Below are 19977 nucleotides of genomic sequence, written 5' to 3' on the forward strand. Positions count from 1 at the left end.
CTTCTGTTTCCAATCTTTGCCCCCCCACCCCTTAAATCTACTCTCTACTTTTTAACCAGTGATTTATATAGAACCCCAAACTGACCACACTACAAGCCTCAGCATACTAAGGAACATAAATTAAGTCCAAGTTACTTAGGAAAGTATGTAGTGCCCTCTATTACCTGGCTCCTGCAACCTTTCCAACTTTTCCTGCCAATTTCCACCTCATATGAACAGTTCTGAACACCGAGCTAGGCTAGCGCCCTGGTATAATGTTCAGTTTTTATTATGCTATGCTACAATGACCTGTTCCTGACTCTACAACTGGTCATTTTCCAAGGCAGGGACTTTCTCACTTATCTTTGTGCTTCAAATGCCCAACACAGTGCCTGGAGTAGAGAAGGCACTCAAGTGTTTACTGAACTGCAGACTTTTCTTCTTCTTAAGGAAAGTATAACAACATAATTTAACAAGTACTGGTCATTTTCATAGATTTTCCCCAAAACTTTTCCCTCAAATTCCTAGGGAACATGTTAAATTTTTTTTTGTTTTTTCTATTTCCACCCGAGGCTTCTTCATTTACATTTACTGGGCAGGGAATGATTTAGTAAGGAAGTTCTCACGCCAACAGTTATGTTTATGCAACGTCTTTAGCAACATAATTTTGCAGGTGACTCAAAGCACCCAAGGTGAATGAATGAGTTCAAACACTGACATGCATACCTGTTTCAATCAGCGATTTGAACCCTAGGAATACATTAACATATACAAATGTGGAAATGTAGCACTGAACAACACATAGCATTTCTTGTGACTATAATCATGTTAGTGATGATTGAGAAAAACAAGAAAAGCAGGGGAAAAAAGTTTTACATAACATTAGATACCCTGTGACGAATTTATTTTTTAATTTAGGTAAACGTAATAGTCCTTTCTGTTAAAAAAAACAGTTGAATCAAATATTATCCAAATTACCTAAGGGGGAGATGATCAAATAATATGCACACATTTAAATATAGTACTACACAATCTGCAGTTGGTTGAATGCACGATGCAGAACTGTGGATACTGAGGGCCAACTATGGGACTTGAGCATCCTTGGATTTTGGTAACCACACGGGTCCTGGAACCAACCCTCCATGGATACCAATGGACGACTGTAGGTGAACTTCCAACTGCACAGAGGGTCAGAAATCCTAACCCCCACATTGTTCAAAGGTCAACTGTATATAGAAATGATTTTAAATGCCTTCCCTCAGCACGAATTTATTTAACTCTATTCCAGTTGGACATGATGAGAAGGAAGAAAATTCTACCTCTACCCCTCTTGAAGTTCTTGTGGCTGGACTAATAATAAAATTGACATAAGAGAGATTAACAGGAGAAAAAGAAATTAAGATTTTAATTTGTGCACACTGAGGTCTCACAGAAATGGAACCTAGCCAAAGTAGGCAGCTTTTATACTTTTTAGACAAAAGAAAAAAAAAATTGCGAGGAATTAACAGGATAAACCAACTTAGGATTTGGGCACTTAATTAGTGAAAATTCTAAATAGAGTTTGGGCTTGGGGTAGTAAATTAAAGAAGTTACAAGGTTTGTTTATACAGGCTTCTCAACCCGAATTCCCTATCTCCAGCAATAAGGGTGTCCTTCTATCTCCAGGTGCAGGGAGTGTACCTTTCACATGAGAGACTTATTTCTTGCTTTCAATGAGAAAGAAAGGAGGGTCAGAGTGTCCCTCTTGCATTGGCCATTTCTTAAGTAACTTTAATTCAAAAATAGTCAGTATGCCATTGTGGTGTATTTTCGGGGTGGCCTGTCTGGAGCCCCAAAAGATACTAGCTCAGCTTGGATCCAGAACAAGAAATGAAAATGATACTGGCATACCTCTGATAATTTTCATAGAGGCCGTTGACATCCTGTTCTAGTTCCTGAGAGAGGAGGAAACAAAGCACTAACAAAAGGTACTGTCTGTCTCAGTCTGTTTAAGAAATAATATTTTAAGAGTCCATATGTCAAAAATTCCCTCCTGAAAATTTTGTTTCTTGTTTCTCCAAGAAATTCCCACATTCCCTATGCCAGTAAGTCATTATTTTCCACAAGTAAAGTTATGAATGTGTATAAAATCAACACTCTATATAAACCTAAGAACTTTATTTTAGTATAACAAAACTAACCGGTGACTTGAAATATCCTCTTTCTAGAGAACTTAATATATGTCCAAGAAAAGAAACTAAAAGACAATTCTTTTATGGGTTTATAATGTGAAAAAAAAGGTTCTCATTTGAAGCAGAAAATAAAGTGCATTGGGAAAAATGTACATTTGTTTTCTTATAAATGCTCACGTATGAAAAGTAATCACATGAAAATCACATATGAAAAGTAATTCACTAACCATAAAAATAAATCAAAATTATATGTCAAAAGAATGAAACATATTCATTAAGTATATTGTGGAGTCTGAGGCTAGAAAACAGATTAAAGCAAATGCTAAGGTATGTGTTAAAACATTCTAAGATATCATTTTAAGATATGAAACCTTGACAATTTCATTTCTATCAGAAAACTCCTATACAAACTAAACATATTTAACACCATAAAGCAAAGAGACGAACACTTAACAACTTTCAAGACAGAACTTAAAATCTTTAATGATAAGTAAAAGTATGTTAAATTGTCTTCAAGTTTGAACATTTTAGAATGGTAAATGCCAATCAAAAAATCTAATAAACAGGTAAAATTAACAAAATGATCAAGGCTTTTTAAAATGGTTTCAGCAATCAAAAGAATGTGCTTATCTCAACAGCAAACAGAATTATTTTTAATGGTAAGCCATGAGTTGATTCTTTACTCTAAAAAGCCCAATTTAGTAGGAAAAGGAAATACTATTTCTTTTTACAAACATATATTTATATTTTCAATTCACTTCATTCAAAATGTCGCTCATTCTTAAGAAGAATGGAGAAACAAATAAGCAAAAAAGCCCCCTAAAAGATCAGGGCCATTAATGGATCTTTGCCTAACACACTGTACAGCAACAGCTACACCTAGGGGCCAGGGATAAGTAGTGAAGTTTTCCAGCTATAAAGTTATAATAAAAGGTAAATTTGGAAGTAGCTATTTTTCAACTTACTTAAGGTTCTAGAGTAAGGGTTATCTTTCACTACAAATTATGTTTCAAGGAAAACACTTGAGAATCTTTGGGGAACAAAGGCCTTAGTTCAGAAGCTTGAAGCAAGCGTCCTGTATAATTCAGTTTTAAAAAGTGGCTAAAATAAAACTCAAACCAAAGAGAGAACATACAAATACTTTATTGCTCACCTTTCACACAAAGCACACCTCCAGCCATTTTCTTTCACAGCTTGACAATATTTACGTGTACAAAAACCCAGCAAGAAGCGTCATGTAGATTTCAGTAAAGGTGAGTGTCAAACATCAACGCAGCCAGGCTTTTGTTTTCTGCAGCAATAATAAAGGGCCTCCTGCTCTAAGCAAAAATCTGTCCTCTTACTTGGTAGTGCATTTTTTCCATTACAAAAGAAGTCTCCTGCCCAAAGCAAACTAACTTGTATTTGCTGAGCCAGTGGTATTAACTCGTGCATAAAACAAATTTCAGTTTGCTGTTTCTTCTAGCAGATTTCAAGTAAAAATAAGGTTGAAGGAGGAACTTGTTTTGAATGGATGCAGGTCAGTTTGAATTGCTATACTTAACTAAATGCCTACGTGTACTATAGGTTCACAACTTAGTTTGCTTTTATAATCTTTACGGATTTTGGCCGTGTTCAAGATTTTCAGAGTTGAGCATATGGTACAGTATTCCATCGAAAGGATAAGGCTACTGAATGTGCTATCTGCAGAAGAGCTCATTTAATAGGAACTGACCTCGAAGTTCTATCATGAAGCAAATGTTGCATAACTTCTCAGAATAAAAAGCCAATCAGGGCAGAACTGTGCTTGGAAAATAGGCATTAGAATACTTTAAGGAAAATACATATAAATGGATTGTTAATATGAGGAAGGTTTCCTAGTTGTAAATCTAAAAAAATCTAGGAGAATCCTCATTTTTCAAAACTGCATATTGAAAACATGAAAACTACTTACTCAAGTAATTTTGTTCAGAAAAATATGCATGTTCTGACTGTGGAATTAGTCTACTGGTCAATTACAGGCAATTTTAATTACCTTTTAAGAAATTCTTCATACAAAGGAGAGATACTGTATGTGTTTCTCAAATAAACAGCATTATGTAAGTCTATTAAAAATAAAACAAAACCCAAAACGAACAGTATTGTATGAAGACCTACAAATGCTTATGCCAAGCAGGAATCTGCCTGTCACCTGTGGTCTCACATTAACTCAAAATCAATGCTGGATTCAGGATTCTGAAACTAAGTTTCTATTACTTGAGCTCTAGCAAAACGTAAGGTTCTGTAGCCTCAACTAGTATAATGTCTGCCCTGTCCAAATCCAGAATGATTATACTGATAACCTCCATGCTGGAAGTGCTGTTCAAACTGTCCCCCCTGGTGATAATTCTGGCTCCCTCTTCCTCCCCAACCTCCTCCCTGGCCTGCGCGTCCACCACCTCGGCCTCCGCGACCACCTCTCCCTCCGCGACCACTGCCTCGATCACCATGATGCCCTCCATCTTGGTATCTACTGTCCTGCTGATATCCACCACCCTGGTATCCACTTCCTGTATATGTAGATGTTTGGAAGCCACCATAACCACCACCCTGGTAGCCACCACTGTGGCCTCCGTGATAGCCACCCGGCTGGAAACCGGAATCTCGGTAACTACCATCTTGGTAGCCACCGCCCCCTCCACTCCCTCCGTCTGTCCAGCCTCCTTGATGCTTATTTCCTCTTCCTCCCCCTCGGCCACCGTGGTCATAGCCACCACGTCCGCCCCTCCCCCCTCCTTGTTCGTGACCTCCTCGCCCTCCATATGAGGCATGTTCATAACCACCTCTCCCTGCTCCGCGGCCTCCTGCTGGCTGCTGGGTGCCATCCTGCCTTTTCTGCCATGGTGGCATCTCTGGGGGTGGAGGTTCAATTTCATTGGGCCTACCTCCTCTGTCAGGAACCCTGCCCATCAACACCTGTGGGATAAGAAAGACATTTAAAATTTTGAATTACTTTATTTTATAAACAGAAATAAATGTATTTGAAAGAAAATTAAAGGTACTCTAATCACCTTATTGATGGCACAGGCAGTCTTTTCTCTTATAGAGCCACTGCTTGTCCTTAAAATCTTTGACAAGTCTTGTCTTGCGGCCAAAAGGTGGGCAACAGAAATAGTACTTTTAGGAGATAAGACTGAGCGTTTTGGCTGGTAAACCTTCGCTAATTTTTCTGTCTGACTCTGTGAAAGAAAGTGTTCAAAGACAAATGTCAATTTTCAAGATGACATAGAAACATTGATATTAAATAAGATTTCCAAAATGTCTGATGATAATATTTATTAGGCTCCAGATGACAGAAGTTACATACTCATCATTGCTCCTATCTAGTGAAGAGCTAACTTAAGAGTACAGCTGAGATAAAGCCCTTTTACCCCCATATCCCCAAGGAATGATAGGGGGAGGGGGATATGGGGGTAGAAGGGCTTCCCTTTTAAAAGGACTGTGGGACGAAAAGGTTCCCCATGCCATTGGTCTCAGATCAAACGCCTTCATTTTATCTATTTAAATATAAGAATGGAAACCCATTTCAACAATTTTGCTTTTTTAATTTTCTCATCTGCTTACTACGAGATAAAAAAAGTTACCTGTGACTAATTTGAACTAATTATGTTAACATGATACATATTTCTTGCAAAAGTGATCCCCATGTAATACTTTCCTCTATTATAAATAATAATTAAGAAAAAGAGTCTACTTTAACCATTTAGTAGAAGTACATTTAATGCATGTGTAACATAAGACCACAAAGGATGAATGAACAAAGGATATAAAGAGCAAGTTAGGGCTTTCCTGGTGGCACAGTGGTTAAGAATCCGCCTGCTAATGCAAGGTACACGGGCTCGAGCCCTGGTCTGGGAAGATCCCACATGCCACGGAGCAACTAAGCCCGTGCGCCACAACTCCTGAGCCTGCGCTCTAGAGCCCGCGAGCCACAACTCCTGAGCCCGCGTGCCTACAGCCCACGCTCTGCAACAAGAGAAGCCACTGCAATGAGAAGCCCATGCACTGCAACGAAGAGTAGCCCCCGCTCGCCGCAACTAGAGAAAAGCCCGCGCGCAGCAACAAAGACCCAACACAGCCAAAAACAAACAAATAAATAAATTTATTAAAAAACAAACAAACAAACAAAACCCCAGAACTGTAGTGTTAGTGCCTTGGGTCAATGCACACCCATCTATCATTACATGCTTTTCTAGCTGAGAGTTGCAGGTTTTTGTTTTTGAAGTATATGTATTATGCTGAGAGTAAAATGATTGTTTTTATCAAAGACAACTTAAGAAAGGACTGGTATTTCCTCAACAGTCCCAGAAGAGAACAGTTTATTCCTCATGTTACTACTGACTCACGGTGAGATCTTAGGCAAAACCTTCCATGTACCTGGCTCTGCATTTTTTTTAGTTGCAAAATAAGGGGAGTTAAGACTGATCTCTAAAAACCCTTTCCAAGACTAAGATACTGTTAACTCAATAAATATCTACCCCATCAATTTAGCAGCTAAATAGGACTATGCTATGGTTTAAAGATTTTAGGTGAAACTAATGTATTAGGAAGATAATTGGAGAACTTAACTAAAGAAAAACATTTTCTCAGTCAATTAAAATTCAGAGAAAAATCTACTTTTAAAAATGAATGCACTGGGCCTCCCTGGTGGCGCAGTGGTTGAGAGTCCGCCTGCCGATGCAGGGGATACGGGTTCGTGCCCCGGTCTGGGAGGATCCCATATGCCGCGGAGTGGCTGGGCCCGTGAGCCATGGCCGCTGGGCCTGCGCATCCGGAGCCTGTGCTCTGCAACGGGAGAGGCCATAACAGTGAGAGGCCCGCATACCGAAAAAAAAAAAAAAAAAAAAAAAAAAAAAAAAAATGAATGCACTATTAAGGGAACATCGAATACTAACATATTTGGACCAACCTCCACGTAAATTCAAGAATTAGTTCCATTTCAGGGTTCTAAGAAGGTCAAATTAATCAATTGTGCCAATTAATTACCACTTACTGATAAAATAGTAGATATTTAATAAATACCTGTTGAATGACCAAGACCTTTACCTGGATTATCTTACTGAAGCTGAAATAAAAGTCTTACCAGATTCTCCAATTCTCTATAAATGGATCATAATATTTGGTCCTCCAAAACCAGTATTTCTAATTTAATTAATTTATTTAATTAGCAAGTTAAATCGCTAGCTTAAAGTAAACAAATAATTGTAAAATTTATTATTTTTAGTAATTTTCAGATACTCTCTCCTTTTCTCTCATAAATGGGAACTCCCAGTAGGGTTTATAACATATAAGCTTTGTTGGAAAATACTAAAAAATTGAAAAATAAATGTTTTTATTATTGCTGAATGGCTGAAAGAATTGCTACTCAGTAACTCACTAAAGTAAAACTCCTATGTGTGTCTCCTATGTATTTCTCTTATAGTCTCCGCTGTACCTAAACTAGGCTACGAATGTTTAAGGATCATGTCTATAAACACTCTGCTCTTTTAAGTGATGTAATGTGTACCTTAGCTCTGTCAGACCAGCCAAAAGACTGGACAGTGACATCCAAACGTTTTATTAGCAGCTTTCTCCGAACTTCATATTCATTGGCTACGGCTTGGTTAATTGCTTCTATCTTTTCCTGAAACAAAATTAAAAAGACCAGTTAGAATTTAAATCTGCTTGATCCCCTATTCCAAAAGGGCAGAAACTGTATCTGTTTTATTAACAACTGAATCCCCAGCACTCAGCACAAAATGAATTAGGTTATTTAATGAACAGAATAAGAAGTTATAATAAACTAATGAAATGATAGGCATAACAATGCTGTCTCAAAACATAATAAAGAATATGTAAAGTACAAAATTCTCATTTAGTTTTCCTATAATTCACTGTGTGAAGCTCAGCCCAGTGAAGTTTTTGGCTTGAAGGCAACCCATTTGGCAATTAGAAACATGCATCATACTGAACTTCAATTTAATCAGCTGTGTGAAATATTTACAAATTATGAAAGAAGTGCTTCTCATCTTACATAAATAAAATTATTTTGGATAAATCTTAAGATTAACAAAAATGATTCTAAGGATGTCCACCTAGGAAACTACATATTAGAAAATACAACTTCAAAAACACAAACATAAATATCCTGAGATAGGCAGATGGCTCCTTACAAAGTTTACTCAGGATGATTACTACTCACCCAGTGGGCCGGTCCCATTGGCTTCTTCAATAAAGGCTTTCCCACATGATTAGGTGGAACTTTTGCTAATGTTTCCTTTAACTGACACAAAAACATAAATGAATGAATAAACAAATCTAAAAGTAAAACACATCCTCCTCATCTTCCCAATTCCCATCATATCTTGCCATCAAAAGAAGATTCCTGACAGAGGCAAAGGTGGAGGATGTTTTGAAATGTACAAGACCCACACGATAAAGACACTCACTTGACCCACTCCTCACGTGTCTATGGAAGCATGAGTCCTTCACTGTACCTAGAACAGTGCCTGACAACAGTGGGCATTCAATGTGTATTTGCTGAATGAATGAATGAACACACAGAAAAATAAGGACTATGGATACACTGCTGCTCCCCTGTAGAGTTCAGTCAAATTTGTGCATCATGGCGTCCATCTACCCCACAATGCAAATGTACCAATTCTTAGAGTCCAGCAGATATGCATACAGAGAATAACTCTGCTATAACAAATATCATTCTCTTCTGTTCATTAATTTTTAATTAAAATTGCTTGTTCCTAATCAATTATATAAAAACTCTTAACTGTTGATAACATGTGGTATAAAACCATTCTGACTTATTTTCACATACTAGATTATATTAGCAGTCAACATATCTAGTTTGCCAGTTGAAACACGTAAGACTCGAAGTGACTGGATTAAAATTCCAAAACATTTACATCCTTTTCTGTCCAGTCAATAGGGAGAATGGTGGTAACATTTAATGATAAGGACCTTAAAATTAATTGCATCAAAGTTCAATGATAAAATAACTTTTAAACGGATGCAAGTCCTAGTTCTTTTTACATTATTTCTAGCTTATTTCAGTTTATAAATCAAAGTGCAAAGTTTCCTTTTTGAAAAAGAAACATGCTAACATGTTAAAAAAAAACAGTAAAATACCAATTTCTCTTGAAGGTATCTAGGACTTAAAACCCAAAACTTATTTAGTAACAATCACTTAATAATATGCACATTAGGTTCCCATTAAGAGAAATTAACTTGTTTCATTTCAAACAACTGTAGGACTATGCCTTTAATACACTACAATCTGGTACTAAAGGTCTTACTTTTTTTTCAATCCCGCTGAAGAATTGGAACATAGTTATATTGGCTGGAGGTTTGGACATTCCTAGAGCAATACATATGCCTTTCAACTCTTGAAAGACCTCACTACCGCCTCCTTCTTGAGCTTTTTTTGGAAGAGTATTCACACAGAGCATTCTGGCAGCTTCTAGTTCTGAGATGAGGTATGCTGAAGTAAACAAAATAAAATTTCAAAATGAGATACAGCTACAATTAATAGTCATAAGTCTGGAGTCACAACTCTATAGACCTAATGATATGTAACTTGTAAAGCTGCAAGAATGGATAAAAACAAGAAAGGAAAACCATTTTTACCTGCAAATGACGTAACATATAAACTGGTTCTGTAATTCAGTATTTAACCAATATATGTTTAAAGCCTGATTTAAAAGCAAAGCAATTCTTCTTTGAAATCAAAGGATCAAGGTAGATCACATCTTAAAATGTGGATTCTTGCATTTCACTATTAAGGAACCTCCAGAACAGGGGCTGGCATCTGTTAACAAATTTGCAAAAGGTGGCAGGCGGCCAATTTTTAGCAACAGTTAAAAAGTTATTATTATTATTATTATTATTTTTTTAACTTCTCACAACTGATACACACCAGTGATGCAACTATCCTGCCCTCTTACCTTCCAAAACTCAGGTAGTCTGTTTAAGACCAGAGTGAAAGAACATTTTTAAGTAGTCAAAGCTTCACTTACAAGAGAAGGGGGAAAGGACTAAATTTCCAAACATTCCTTTTTCATGGTCTCCAGTAGCCTAAGGTCACCCTCCAGCTGTTCACAGAAAACCCTCTTCCATCTATATTCTTCTCAATATTCCCTTTCCTCCTATGTTCCTCATTCTCACCCCCTCCCCTGGGGGAAAAAAAAAAAAACCAAAACTTTCTAATCATTTCTGGACAGTCCTTTCGTATCAATATCATCCCCTTGTGTGTTGATTTCAGGCAGGTATTATGAGGGCAGCAATCTGCTTCAAGTAATTCAGTTGAAGGTATAAATATTCAATCTTATTACTTTAACCTTCCCAAGGACATTTAACTTGTTATAAAAGATGTTTAATAATCATTTGGATCTCAGGATTTCAGGTTATGTGACAAAGTGAGAATCTTCTGACAATGTTAGGAAGATAGTTTTGGAAAAAGACATTTTCTGGGCTCTTAAGCCCTATTATAAGTATAAAAGAACGATCAGCTTGAATATCTCATTTCCTACACCCAAGGTGTAATGTGAGAAGTACACGGATCATAATTTTGGCAGATGATTTCTGAAAAGCTGCCAAATCCTATTCTAGAATAAACACAGCTAAGTTTCTGGAAAGGTATTCTAAATGGGTTTGATAAAATCTTAACATGTTCCATATAGCAAACTGTATGAGTTAAAAGATCGAAACAGTAAAACCCCAAGGTCATGAAAATAATCAACTGTTTTTGTAAATAAGGTTTTATTGGAACACTGCCACACTCTGATTCACTTACATATCATCTACGGCCGCTTACATGCTACAACAGCAGGGTTAAGTAGCTGTGACAGAGACCTTATGGCCCACGAAGCTGAAAATATTTACTATCTGGCCATTTAAGAAAAAGTTTGCCAACCCTTGTTCTAGAAAATCATATATTATATGATTTAATAAATTGGTCTCTAAATTTGGGACAACATAGCTCAGGCATTCACAAAATTAGTTTACCAACACAATTACCATTGAAAAACATTAACTGTAACTGATCTGTTCAAAGTACCAGGAAAGGCACTGTAGGTATTATGCATAACAAACAAAAAAGATCTCTACAGACAATCTAGTTAGGAATAAAGAATATATGCATCAAAGATATCTGACTAATTATACCTAAGGGAAATATCCTAACAACCACAAAGGCCAATGAACAGCCACAACAGTTCTTAACCTGATACATGAGAGTTTTTCAGCCACTACAGACTATTAGAGAATAGACTATTCTATTTTACTAACAATTCTAATGAGGTTGGTTTATTTTCCGCCTCAGAATGCAATGTATTAAAAGATTCAAATCAGTAAGGTAAGGGTGCTGGAAGAAGCAAGTAAAATTATAGCATCGAGATGTGACAACTGATGCTTGGAAAGATGAGAAATATTTATACAGCGCGAAAAGAGAATGAGTATATGTACATAAATGCATACTAGCATGAGAGAGAATACAAACTAGGGAATATTTTCAAAAGGGGAAAGAGCAGAAGCAAAGAAAGAGGAGGAAGGGAGCAGTGTGTATGTATGTACAAAGAATTCGAAGAGCAGAGTAACCTTTTGTTGATTTAGTCATGTAGTTGAGGAGCAAATAGTTGTATATTCTTGAAAAGCTTTTGAGGGGTGATAGCACATTAAAATATAATTATGACCCTGAGTCCAAAATAATAATGTTCAGGACACTCGCTTAAGAAACAGGAAAGAGTTAAAGGCATTTTTATAAATATTTATATTCCAAGTGGTTTTTATAAGTATCAGTACCAAAAAGACCAAACTGAGCTCTTTGGAAGAATTACCTATTCAGGGTCATTACTGAGCTTTCCACACAGCTGTTGTCTTCCTATGTAAGATAACATATTCTAAGTGCCAAATATCAGGTATTGGAAAGGAAAAGCAGTGTTACAAAGGAAGATTCAGTGAGTATACTGTGGCTGAGCCAGTTATTGAAATTATACAATTTGAAGGACAATGAATGCATGCATAAGAACTATATGCAGCAATATCAATATCTAAAGCAATATCTAACGTTACGTGTCTATTCCCTGCCCCCATACCCACCCAGTAACAATCATTTGACAAAGGGGAAATTAAGAAAGTGATTTTGGAATACCTTAGTTCCTAAGTATAATGGCTGTGAATACACTTTTTTTTTTTTTTTGACTGAACCTTCAAAATTGGAGTTGCATCATTTTTCAGAAGCCAAAGTTCAGTTGTATCAGTTAATCAAAGTTTACTCTAAGTGTGTCTCAGAATGCTACAAAAATTCTGAGTCTAACATTACTGGTGGTGTTTATTGGAGAGTTTATATAAGGCAATAAAATTTGTGAGTCTACTTATTGTTTCTCAGGGTGAAGAGAGAAATAGTAGTTAGTATATTTAAAAAACATGGAAGGAGAGAATTTTTCATAAAAATTTACTTCCCAGAATGATCAGTAAGTACAGGAACAATCCAAATAGTATTCCAGAAATGTTTACATTGTAATTTGACATCTTTACAAACAAAACCAAAATCCCCAATTACCCAGCCACAAAGAAATATCAACAAAATACTTTAAATAATTACATTTACCATTTACTGCACCTAGAATGGTTACTGTCCTCAATAAATTAATTTAAAAAACCTTCATTATTCCTACAATATCTTCCTAGTTTATTTAAAAATGTGTTTCTAGTATAGAACACTGAGGTGTGGTGATCACACACTTGCATAACCCTCCAGCACTACCTTTGGTCATGTTAGGTGAAGCACAGCAGGCTGAGCACCACACCAAATTTAAACCATAAACGAGTAGCAATTACAAAACGACACTGCTACCAGCGCATGGACCCATCATTAGCTTCTTAGTTAGAAATTTAACAAAGTTTTCTTTACACCCATTTATTAGCCATGGAAAACATAAATAAAAAATAATGACTACATTCTAGTAGCCATGAACTTACTGAGCAAAAGGAGGCAGTTCTTCTGAATGAGAAGGCGCTTGGTCACATCCCCAGATGTCAGTGAAAGATATGGACAGTTCATCTCCCCTAGTAGCCCACTCACCTCAAGCTGGAATTCTTCAGCTTCACTTGGGCCTTTTAAGAATTAAAATAATCTTATTTAATAAAAATTATTGTTTTCCCCATTGGCATAGTAATTATATATAAATTGAAAATTTTAATAGCATTTTCCTAATACAAGTTCCTGTCTCTTCTAACTCATCCTTTCTCACACCACTGCCAATTTGCTTTCTTAAACAGTTTTCATTAGGTTATTGCCTTGTTTGAGAACCTTTAATGGCTTCCTAATTTCTACCTCATCCAATCTAATTTTTTCTGTTTGCCTTTAAAGATTCCTCATAGCCTCTCTGCTTGCCCTTCCCAGTATATTGTTAGGAGTAGTTCCTACTACATGTATATAGTAGTTACCTACAACCTCCACAAACATTCCCTCTATTTGTACCAGGCCGGTCTCCTCACTGTCCCAGGAATGGTCAGTCTCATTTCTACTTGTGTGTCTTCACTTAAGTGACTCCTGGTGATTGATATGCCCTCTACTCTCTCCTCCTCTATCAAACCTCACCTATCCATCAAAGCCCAGTGGTCTTGCTCCTTGATGAAACCGTCCCCAGGGCCTGCTACACTCACTGATTTCCTTCCCCTGTGAACCACAAAGTGAAGTATTTAACTACTGTTGTAATCTCCAGTTGTTTCAGTTGTGCCTAAAATTCCCAGTTAGACTACATTTGAAGATGGTGAACATGATTCGTGTTTCTGTTTTCTCATAACGTGTCAAGTATAGCGTTTACTGGGTGAACCAAGGAAAAGCAATGCTTGTTCTTCTTTACTATTTTGATAGTTCTCTAACCAGTATTACAAAGGGGTAAAATTTAACTAACAAACTTTGAGAGTCACTTGATTTGAGTCCATTTTCTCACCTATAAAATGGGAAGAATGTATTATCAATGTTTTGCAAACTGTGTTCCGTGAACTTCAGTTCCAAAGAACTCCGTTAGAGGCAGCCGGGGAGGAGACAGCTGTGCTCAAAGTAGTCCCTCTCAACGTCAACTAAAACAGCCATACTTTTTACCTGTTTTATATTGACTTCTATAAGATGTTTTCATTTGAACAACAGGGCTCCTGGTTATAAACAGTTAACACCGTATAGGTGTTTTCAAGGGCACCTACAGTCTCTGAAATGTTAGGTCAAGAGGCAGTGTGAAGAACACTGGCTCCCAAACTTGACTGCTGGGGACTGAAGCACTTACTGGTTGTGTGACCTCAGGCAATGTACTTAACCTTTGTGCTTCCTTGTTTTAATGTATAAAAGAGTAATAAAAGCTGCCTGGTAGGTCTGCCCTGAGGTTTAAATGAGTTAACACTAGTAAAGTGCTCAGAATATGGCTAGTGCTCAGTAAGTGTAAGCTGCTGCTACTACTGTTACACTATACTCTCCTTAATAATTAGAATTGGATGCCACTGATGTATACACATTAAATATACTAAATATGCAAGAGTGAGCTCTTCGAAATGGGATTCTGTGGGGGGAAAAAATGGAATTATGTGTATAGTTCTCCATAAGGGTGGATTAGCAGGTAGGCATTTTTCTTTATCTCCTGTTATGGGTTTACCTATGATAGGAGGGAACCAGGTTGTGGAGTATCAGATTCCAAGCTTTTGCCTCTTTCGCAGCATCAAAACTAGTGCTAAAGCAGTTAACAAAATCGGCAAATGTAAAACAGCTCTCAGCACCATAAATCTGATGGTGCTGGATCTAGTTTTGATGCATCTAGTGATACATTCCTATGACACGGAAAGCTTCTTAATAAAGTATTCTTTCTCCCTATGTATAACAGAATTAGAATGCATTTACTTTACATGCTATATGTACTGGAATTTGGTAGTCCTCAGAGAAAAAAGCCCCAATTTCTAGTTCTAGCCACCAATTTAAGATCTCACAACTTTTTACAAAGAATGAAAAGTTCATATATACTTGTCTCCATTTTTCTGTGTCTCAGTAATAGGGTCTTTTCAACTTCCACAAATTTTTAACAGTTGTATGACTACATTCCAGTTTTTCAACTTCAGAATCACCTTATCTCTAAAAACAATGGAGGAGAAAAAAGCATTTGGTTTCTTCACAAAATTTTTTTAAAATTTACAAAGAACTTGAAATTTCAGCTGTAATACTGATAATGTTCACTTGACAATACAAACTTTATTTTTACATTTTGCACCTAAAACTGAATGTTTACTTACTGTTAGTTGCTTGCACATTTTCGTCTAGTTTACAGAGCACTCTTAATTCAGACACCAACCAAGCACAGAGTTTGGTAAACTCAGGGGAACTGGCTCCAGCAGAGACTGCCTGAGACAGAGCGCCATCTTCTAACAATGGACCCTTGTAACTGGTGAGTAAGAAATTATACTTCAGAAGAATATAAAATCACATCTAATACATTACATCTTCTAACAATGGATCCTTGTAACTGGTAAGAAATTATACTTCAGAAGAATATAAAATCACATCTAATACATTACAATGTATTTACATTTTTATTTGTATAATTAAGCAATGGTTTAACAAAGATAAATTACAATGACCAGTCTCTAAACTTGCAAATATAAATTAACTAAACCATTAGAAAAAACAAGCTAATCCCCTCAAAATATGTGAATATTGAATAGAATCACATGTACTAAATTATGTCAACCTCTGTACATTTACTGAGAGCTCTTATTGTACAAAGGTTTACTTTCTTACTTTAACTGAATTAGTATTAAAACTAGATTATAAGTGATAACTAGTTATACTATAGTTTACTATTTCAGAAATAAAACTTAGGTTATATTTTCTAGAAATTTTTCCACAAATTAATTAGATTTGGTTTTTAATGATTTTCTTTAAAAGCAAAAGCTTTCCAATTATTCATTTATTTCCTCCTTCTATATTTAATGATAGTTAAGATTAGTTAAGACTTACTAGTACCAGAGAAATGTGAAGATTAATTTAATAATTGCTGGGAGTTGATGTTTGGGTGAACTGGTGCAACTGAATCCCAATTCTTTGTAAGTGATTCAAATGCAATTTTTAAAAATTATTAAATGTTCAAACATTCATAAAAGACAATAGTAACAATGAACCTCAATTTAGAAAGTAGATAGAATTAAAGATTTTATCATTCTCAAGGTAATTTTAAAATACATATTCTTCAGAAGGTTATTTTATCTTCTTTTAAATGTAAAATTGATAAAAGCACTTATTAAATATGATACATTATATGCTCAAGATAATTCGATATTTAGAGATATAGAGATGTTAGAGAAATGATAACAGTCAATCCTTCTAAAATATAATTATGTTTATATATTTAATGGGACAGAAGAAATCTCACACAAAAAATGAGATTATATATAGCCTGGCATCTAGATTCAAAACCACATGTTATTAGACAGTGTAATAAAAAAACTAGGCCTAGAAATTTCTCCTTGTGTTACACATTTAAACTCTATTAATATATTCTACAAGTAATTACTGAATTCCTACTGTGTACCAGGTTAAAAATAAATGGTCATTTATTTCTAATATTTCACAGTAAATCCTTGAGAAGTACACGTCATTCAATTAAGGCTAAATTTTAATGACTGAAAACCACCAAACTAGGCAGTTATGGGTTAAAATGTATAGTCAAGTTTTCAGACTATCCATGGTTTACATTACAACCTATCTCCATGATTTATTTAACTAGAGCTATTATAGTAACAATGACTTTTATAGGACCCCAAAGAAGAAAAACATAGTTAACAGGATAAAAGAACAATAATGGGAAGAAATGGCATCCATCACCAACTGTTAAGGGACCTCTATCCGTGCAGAATGACTACATTTAAATGCAGTTTACCTCCATCCTCTCTCTCTACTCCTCCTTCAAGATTAATCTTAAGTGTCACTTCTTCTAGGAAGCTTAGGACTTGTTTCCTTTCCCAGTTTTCCTTCCCCATTTCCTCTCCTTTTCCTGGCCCTCCTCAGTTCTCCTCACAGCATATTTTCACAGTGTGAACTTCTCTTCTACCTCACTCTGTACCCTTAAGCGCTCAGATCAACACTGTCAACAGAACAAGTGTTCATCAAAAATGTTTACTGAATGGTTTCATGTGTGAAATTTAGCAGTTTAGTCTGAGAGGTCCACCAAAAAGACGCCTTTTTGCTGAATGTGACTTTTACTTAGGCTCTCATCAAAGAAATAAGCCGCCTAAAGTCCAGAATAGTCATGACAATTCAGACCAAGTTCCAAAGAAAAGAACAATAATTCATGTTGACAAAAAAAGATGACAAGCACTACCATTTCCTTTCATAAAAATCTGTTCCAGGACAAGTTACTTAAACGGGCAGATTTGGGGAACCCAAGGTATCCTTTCCTGAAGAAGAAAGATTTCCCACAAAGGTTTCCATGGCGTGGAAAAACCTCGGGGAAGGTTTTGATAAGGGACTTGTTACTTTGTAAATATGGTTACCTAAATCTGTTTTTCTTTTTTCTTTCTTTCTTTTCTTTCTTTCCTTCTTTCTTTCTTTTTTTTTTTTTTTTGATACCGTACCTGTAGGCAAATATTTAATCATACAGTTTCTTTCTGGAACCACATTTAGCCCAAGAAATTCTAAGTTCTCAAGTTTTAACAGAGTACACTGATCTGGGTGACCCAGTGAGATAAGAATCCCTATTTCCAGCTTCTAGATACAGATAAATTATGGTTAACTGTCACGAGGAGAAGCAAAATGCACAACAAATATGCAGGGACTTGGTGGGTGAAGATGCCCCTAAGGGTAAGGGCTAACGGTGGTTCAGTGAAGGAGTGTCAGAGTCAAGGGAAACTGCCAGTGGTTCCCAGGAAGGTGGTGACAGGTTAAGTGCACAAGTGAGCTAGCGGGCGGAACGTATGCAGCGCACGGACTTGTGGCTGAGGGCAGCCTGGGCACACGCATACATGACTGGGCAAAGCAGATTTTTTTGAGGGTATGGGGGTGGGGTAGGAGTAGGGGCTCAAAACAGGAGCAGGAAGTTTGGAGAACAAGTAGGGAAACAGAGAATCAACTTTGGCAACCTCCAGAGTGAGGGAGGAGAGCAGGAGAATGAGGCGCAAGGAGAGGAGCTCGGGGAGCGTGGTGGCGAGAACCAAAACCCAGACAATGACACGCATGACTGACAAACGCTGCGGGTAACTCGGCTGCAGGAAGCACAGGGGAGGCCTCGGGTGTCGCAGCTGGAGGGCCCCGACCTGGCAGGGCAGGCAGTGGACGTGGCATTGGGGTCCCGGAGCTACAGGGAGGCGACAGTCAGGAGCCACGGGGTGCGGCGTGAAGAGGCAGGTGTCTCTGACTGGGGCTGAGGAGGAGTTCCCGGGGCGCCGGCAGCGTGGGGTTTGGGAGACCCGTGCCTAGGCAGTCTTACCCGAGATCTTCCAACGACTCCAAAATGTCAGTCTCCATGAGGTCACACTCCATGCTACTGTGGTATTCAAATTTCCGAGTCGTCAGGCTCCCCTCTTCGCCGGTAACGCGTAAACTCGCGCATGCGCTGCCTCCCCGGAACTTCCAAATCAACAGCTGGCGCCTCAGCCGCTGCACTGCGCATGTCTGGAGCGTGCGCAAGAAACTTGGTTCCGCCTGCTGTCCCGCCCCGGCCGGCTAAAGGGTGGCCCGGAGTCACCGTTTGCACATGCGTATTACAGAATAGTGAAGCTAGCGGCCCCAAGAAGGGCAGGAGGACTGGCTGCGTGGCAGCTGGGCGTGGGGACTAGGCGAGTCGGGGAGCGCTCTAACTTCTCCTAATTGGGTGTACGCATGTGCGAATCTTGGGGCGAGGCGGGCGGGGTAGGATCGTCGTGGGTGGGGAGGGTCGTAAGACTTGGGTGGGTGCTGGCTGTGAAACTGAGTCTCGGGATGTGAAACTGAGTCTCGGGAGCTCAGCCACCCGAGTGGGTGTCTGCAGCCTGCTGGCATGTTCTACCTTTAGCTGTGGGTTATGGAGAAAGGGGAAATTCGTGCGCTCCGGTCTAATTTTTTAGCACAGGGGTAGACGGGCCAAATGCGGAAAATGGCCGATAACATGCCATTGTATTTCCTTGTGGCTGTAGTAGCTGTATTTCAGGGTTAGGGAGGAGTCAACTTTCCCTTGACACGAATGTACTCATGAAGTTGTTTCATTCCTTCCCTTTACATTCTTTACTTTGCACCTTAAGCCCTTCCCAGACACTAAGCATCTTATTTTAAAGGGGGAACGGAGGTAAGAGGAGGTTTTCACTTCGTATCACTCTCAAATAGAATAGATTTAAATTCACGCAGTGTAAAGAGTAAATTTTTGTTGTACCATTGTTGATTTGGCATTACTTGGCAGGGTGTGACACTTGGTTCACGATGGGTTGTGGTTTCTTTGCAGTTACTGGCAGGGTATGTGCTTAGAAATTATTGAAAAATGAGAAAAATTGTTTTCAAAGTGATGGCATATTTAGAAAATTATATTTAACTATAAATTGGTATACACTGCACTATGTAGGCATTTTTTTAAGAGTTTTCACATTGATACCAGTAGATCTAATTTTGTAGTTCTCATTTTCGTGTCTAATGGATAAATGCTCCCTATCCTTAATAGTACCTTTCAAAATTCCTTATTTTGCGCCATCTGGAGTGGGGGGAAGGAATTAACATTTATTATGTACCTAGTGTGTGCTTGACATAGTATTACTTCCTTGATCAACATTATTTTATGCAAGCACCATAAGGCTGTGTAAGTATTACTCCCAT

The 19977-nt window shown here is 37.6% G+C and overlaps 1 protein-coding gene and 1 long non-coding RNA gene across 2 annotated transcripts in view; one reads left to right on the plus strand and one right to left on the minus strand.

Annotated features, from left to right (window-relative positions):
• Positions 1-19977, plus strand: part of LOC309815238 — a 1174291-nt gene that overhangs the window by 153062 nt on the left and 1001252 nt on the right. The window lies entirely within an intron of this gene.
• Positions 3278-18780, minus strand: FAM98A (family with sequence similarity 98 member A). The gene is made up of 8 exons (XM_082643153.1): positions 18626-18780; positions 15438-15586; positions 13140-13274; positions 9458-9642; positions 8350-8430; positions 7675-7791; positions 5180-5347; positions 3278-5084 (listed from the first exon to the last, which is right to left on the minus strand). The coding sequence occupies exons 1-8, from the start codon at positions 18676-18678 to the stop codon at positions 4419-4421; spliced, it is 1554 nt and encodes a 517-aa protein (XP_082499279.1). The 5' UTR covers positions 18679-18780; the 3' UTR covers positions 3278-4418.

The sequence above is a fragment of the Mesoplodon mirus genome, assembly GCF_964341445.2.
Source record: "Mesoplodon mirus genome assembly, chromosome: 14".
Lineage (NCBI taxonomy): Eukaryota > Metazoa > Chordata > Mammalia > Artiodactyla > Ziphiidae > Mesoplodon > Mesoplodon mirus.

Bases quoted from the DNA above. Each gene is read 5' to 3' on its own strand.
- FAM98A (XM_082643153.1), bottom strand. From the start codon at position 18,678: ATGGAGTGTGACCTCATGGAGACTGACATTTTGGAGTCGTTGGAAGAT. The intron at 7,792-8,349 runs GTGAGTAGTAAT...ATTTTGTTTCAG, and splicing joins CAATGGGACCGGCCCACTGG to GAAAAGATAGAAGCAATTAA. The intron at 5,348-7,674 runs GTACACATTACA...TTTCTTTCACAG, and splicing joins GCTGGTCTGACAGAGCTAAG to AGTCAGACAGAAAAATTAGC.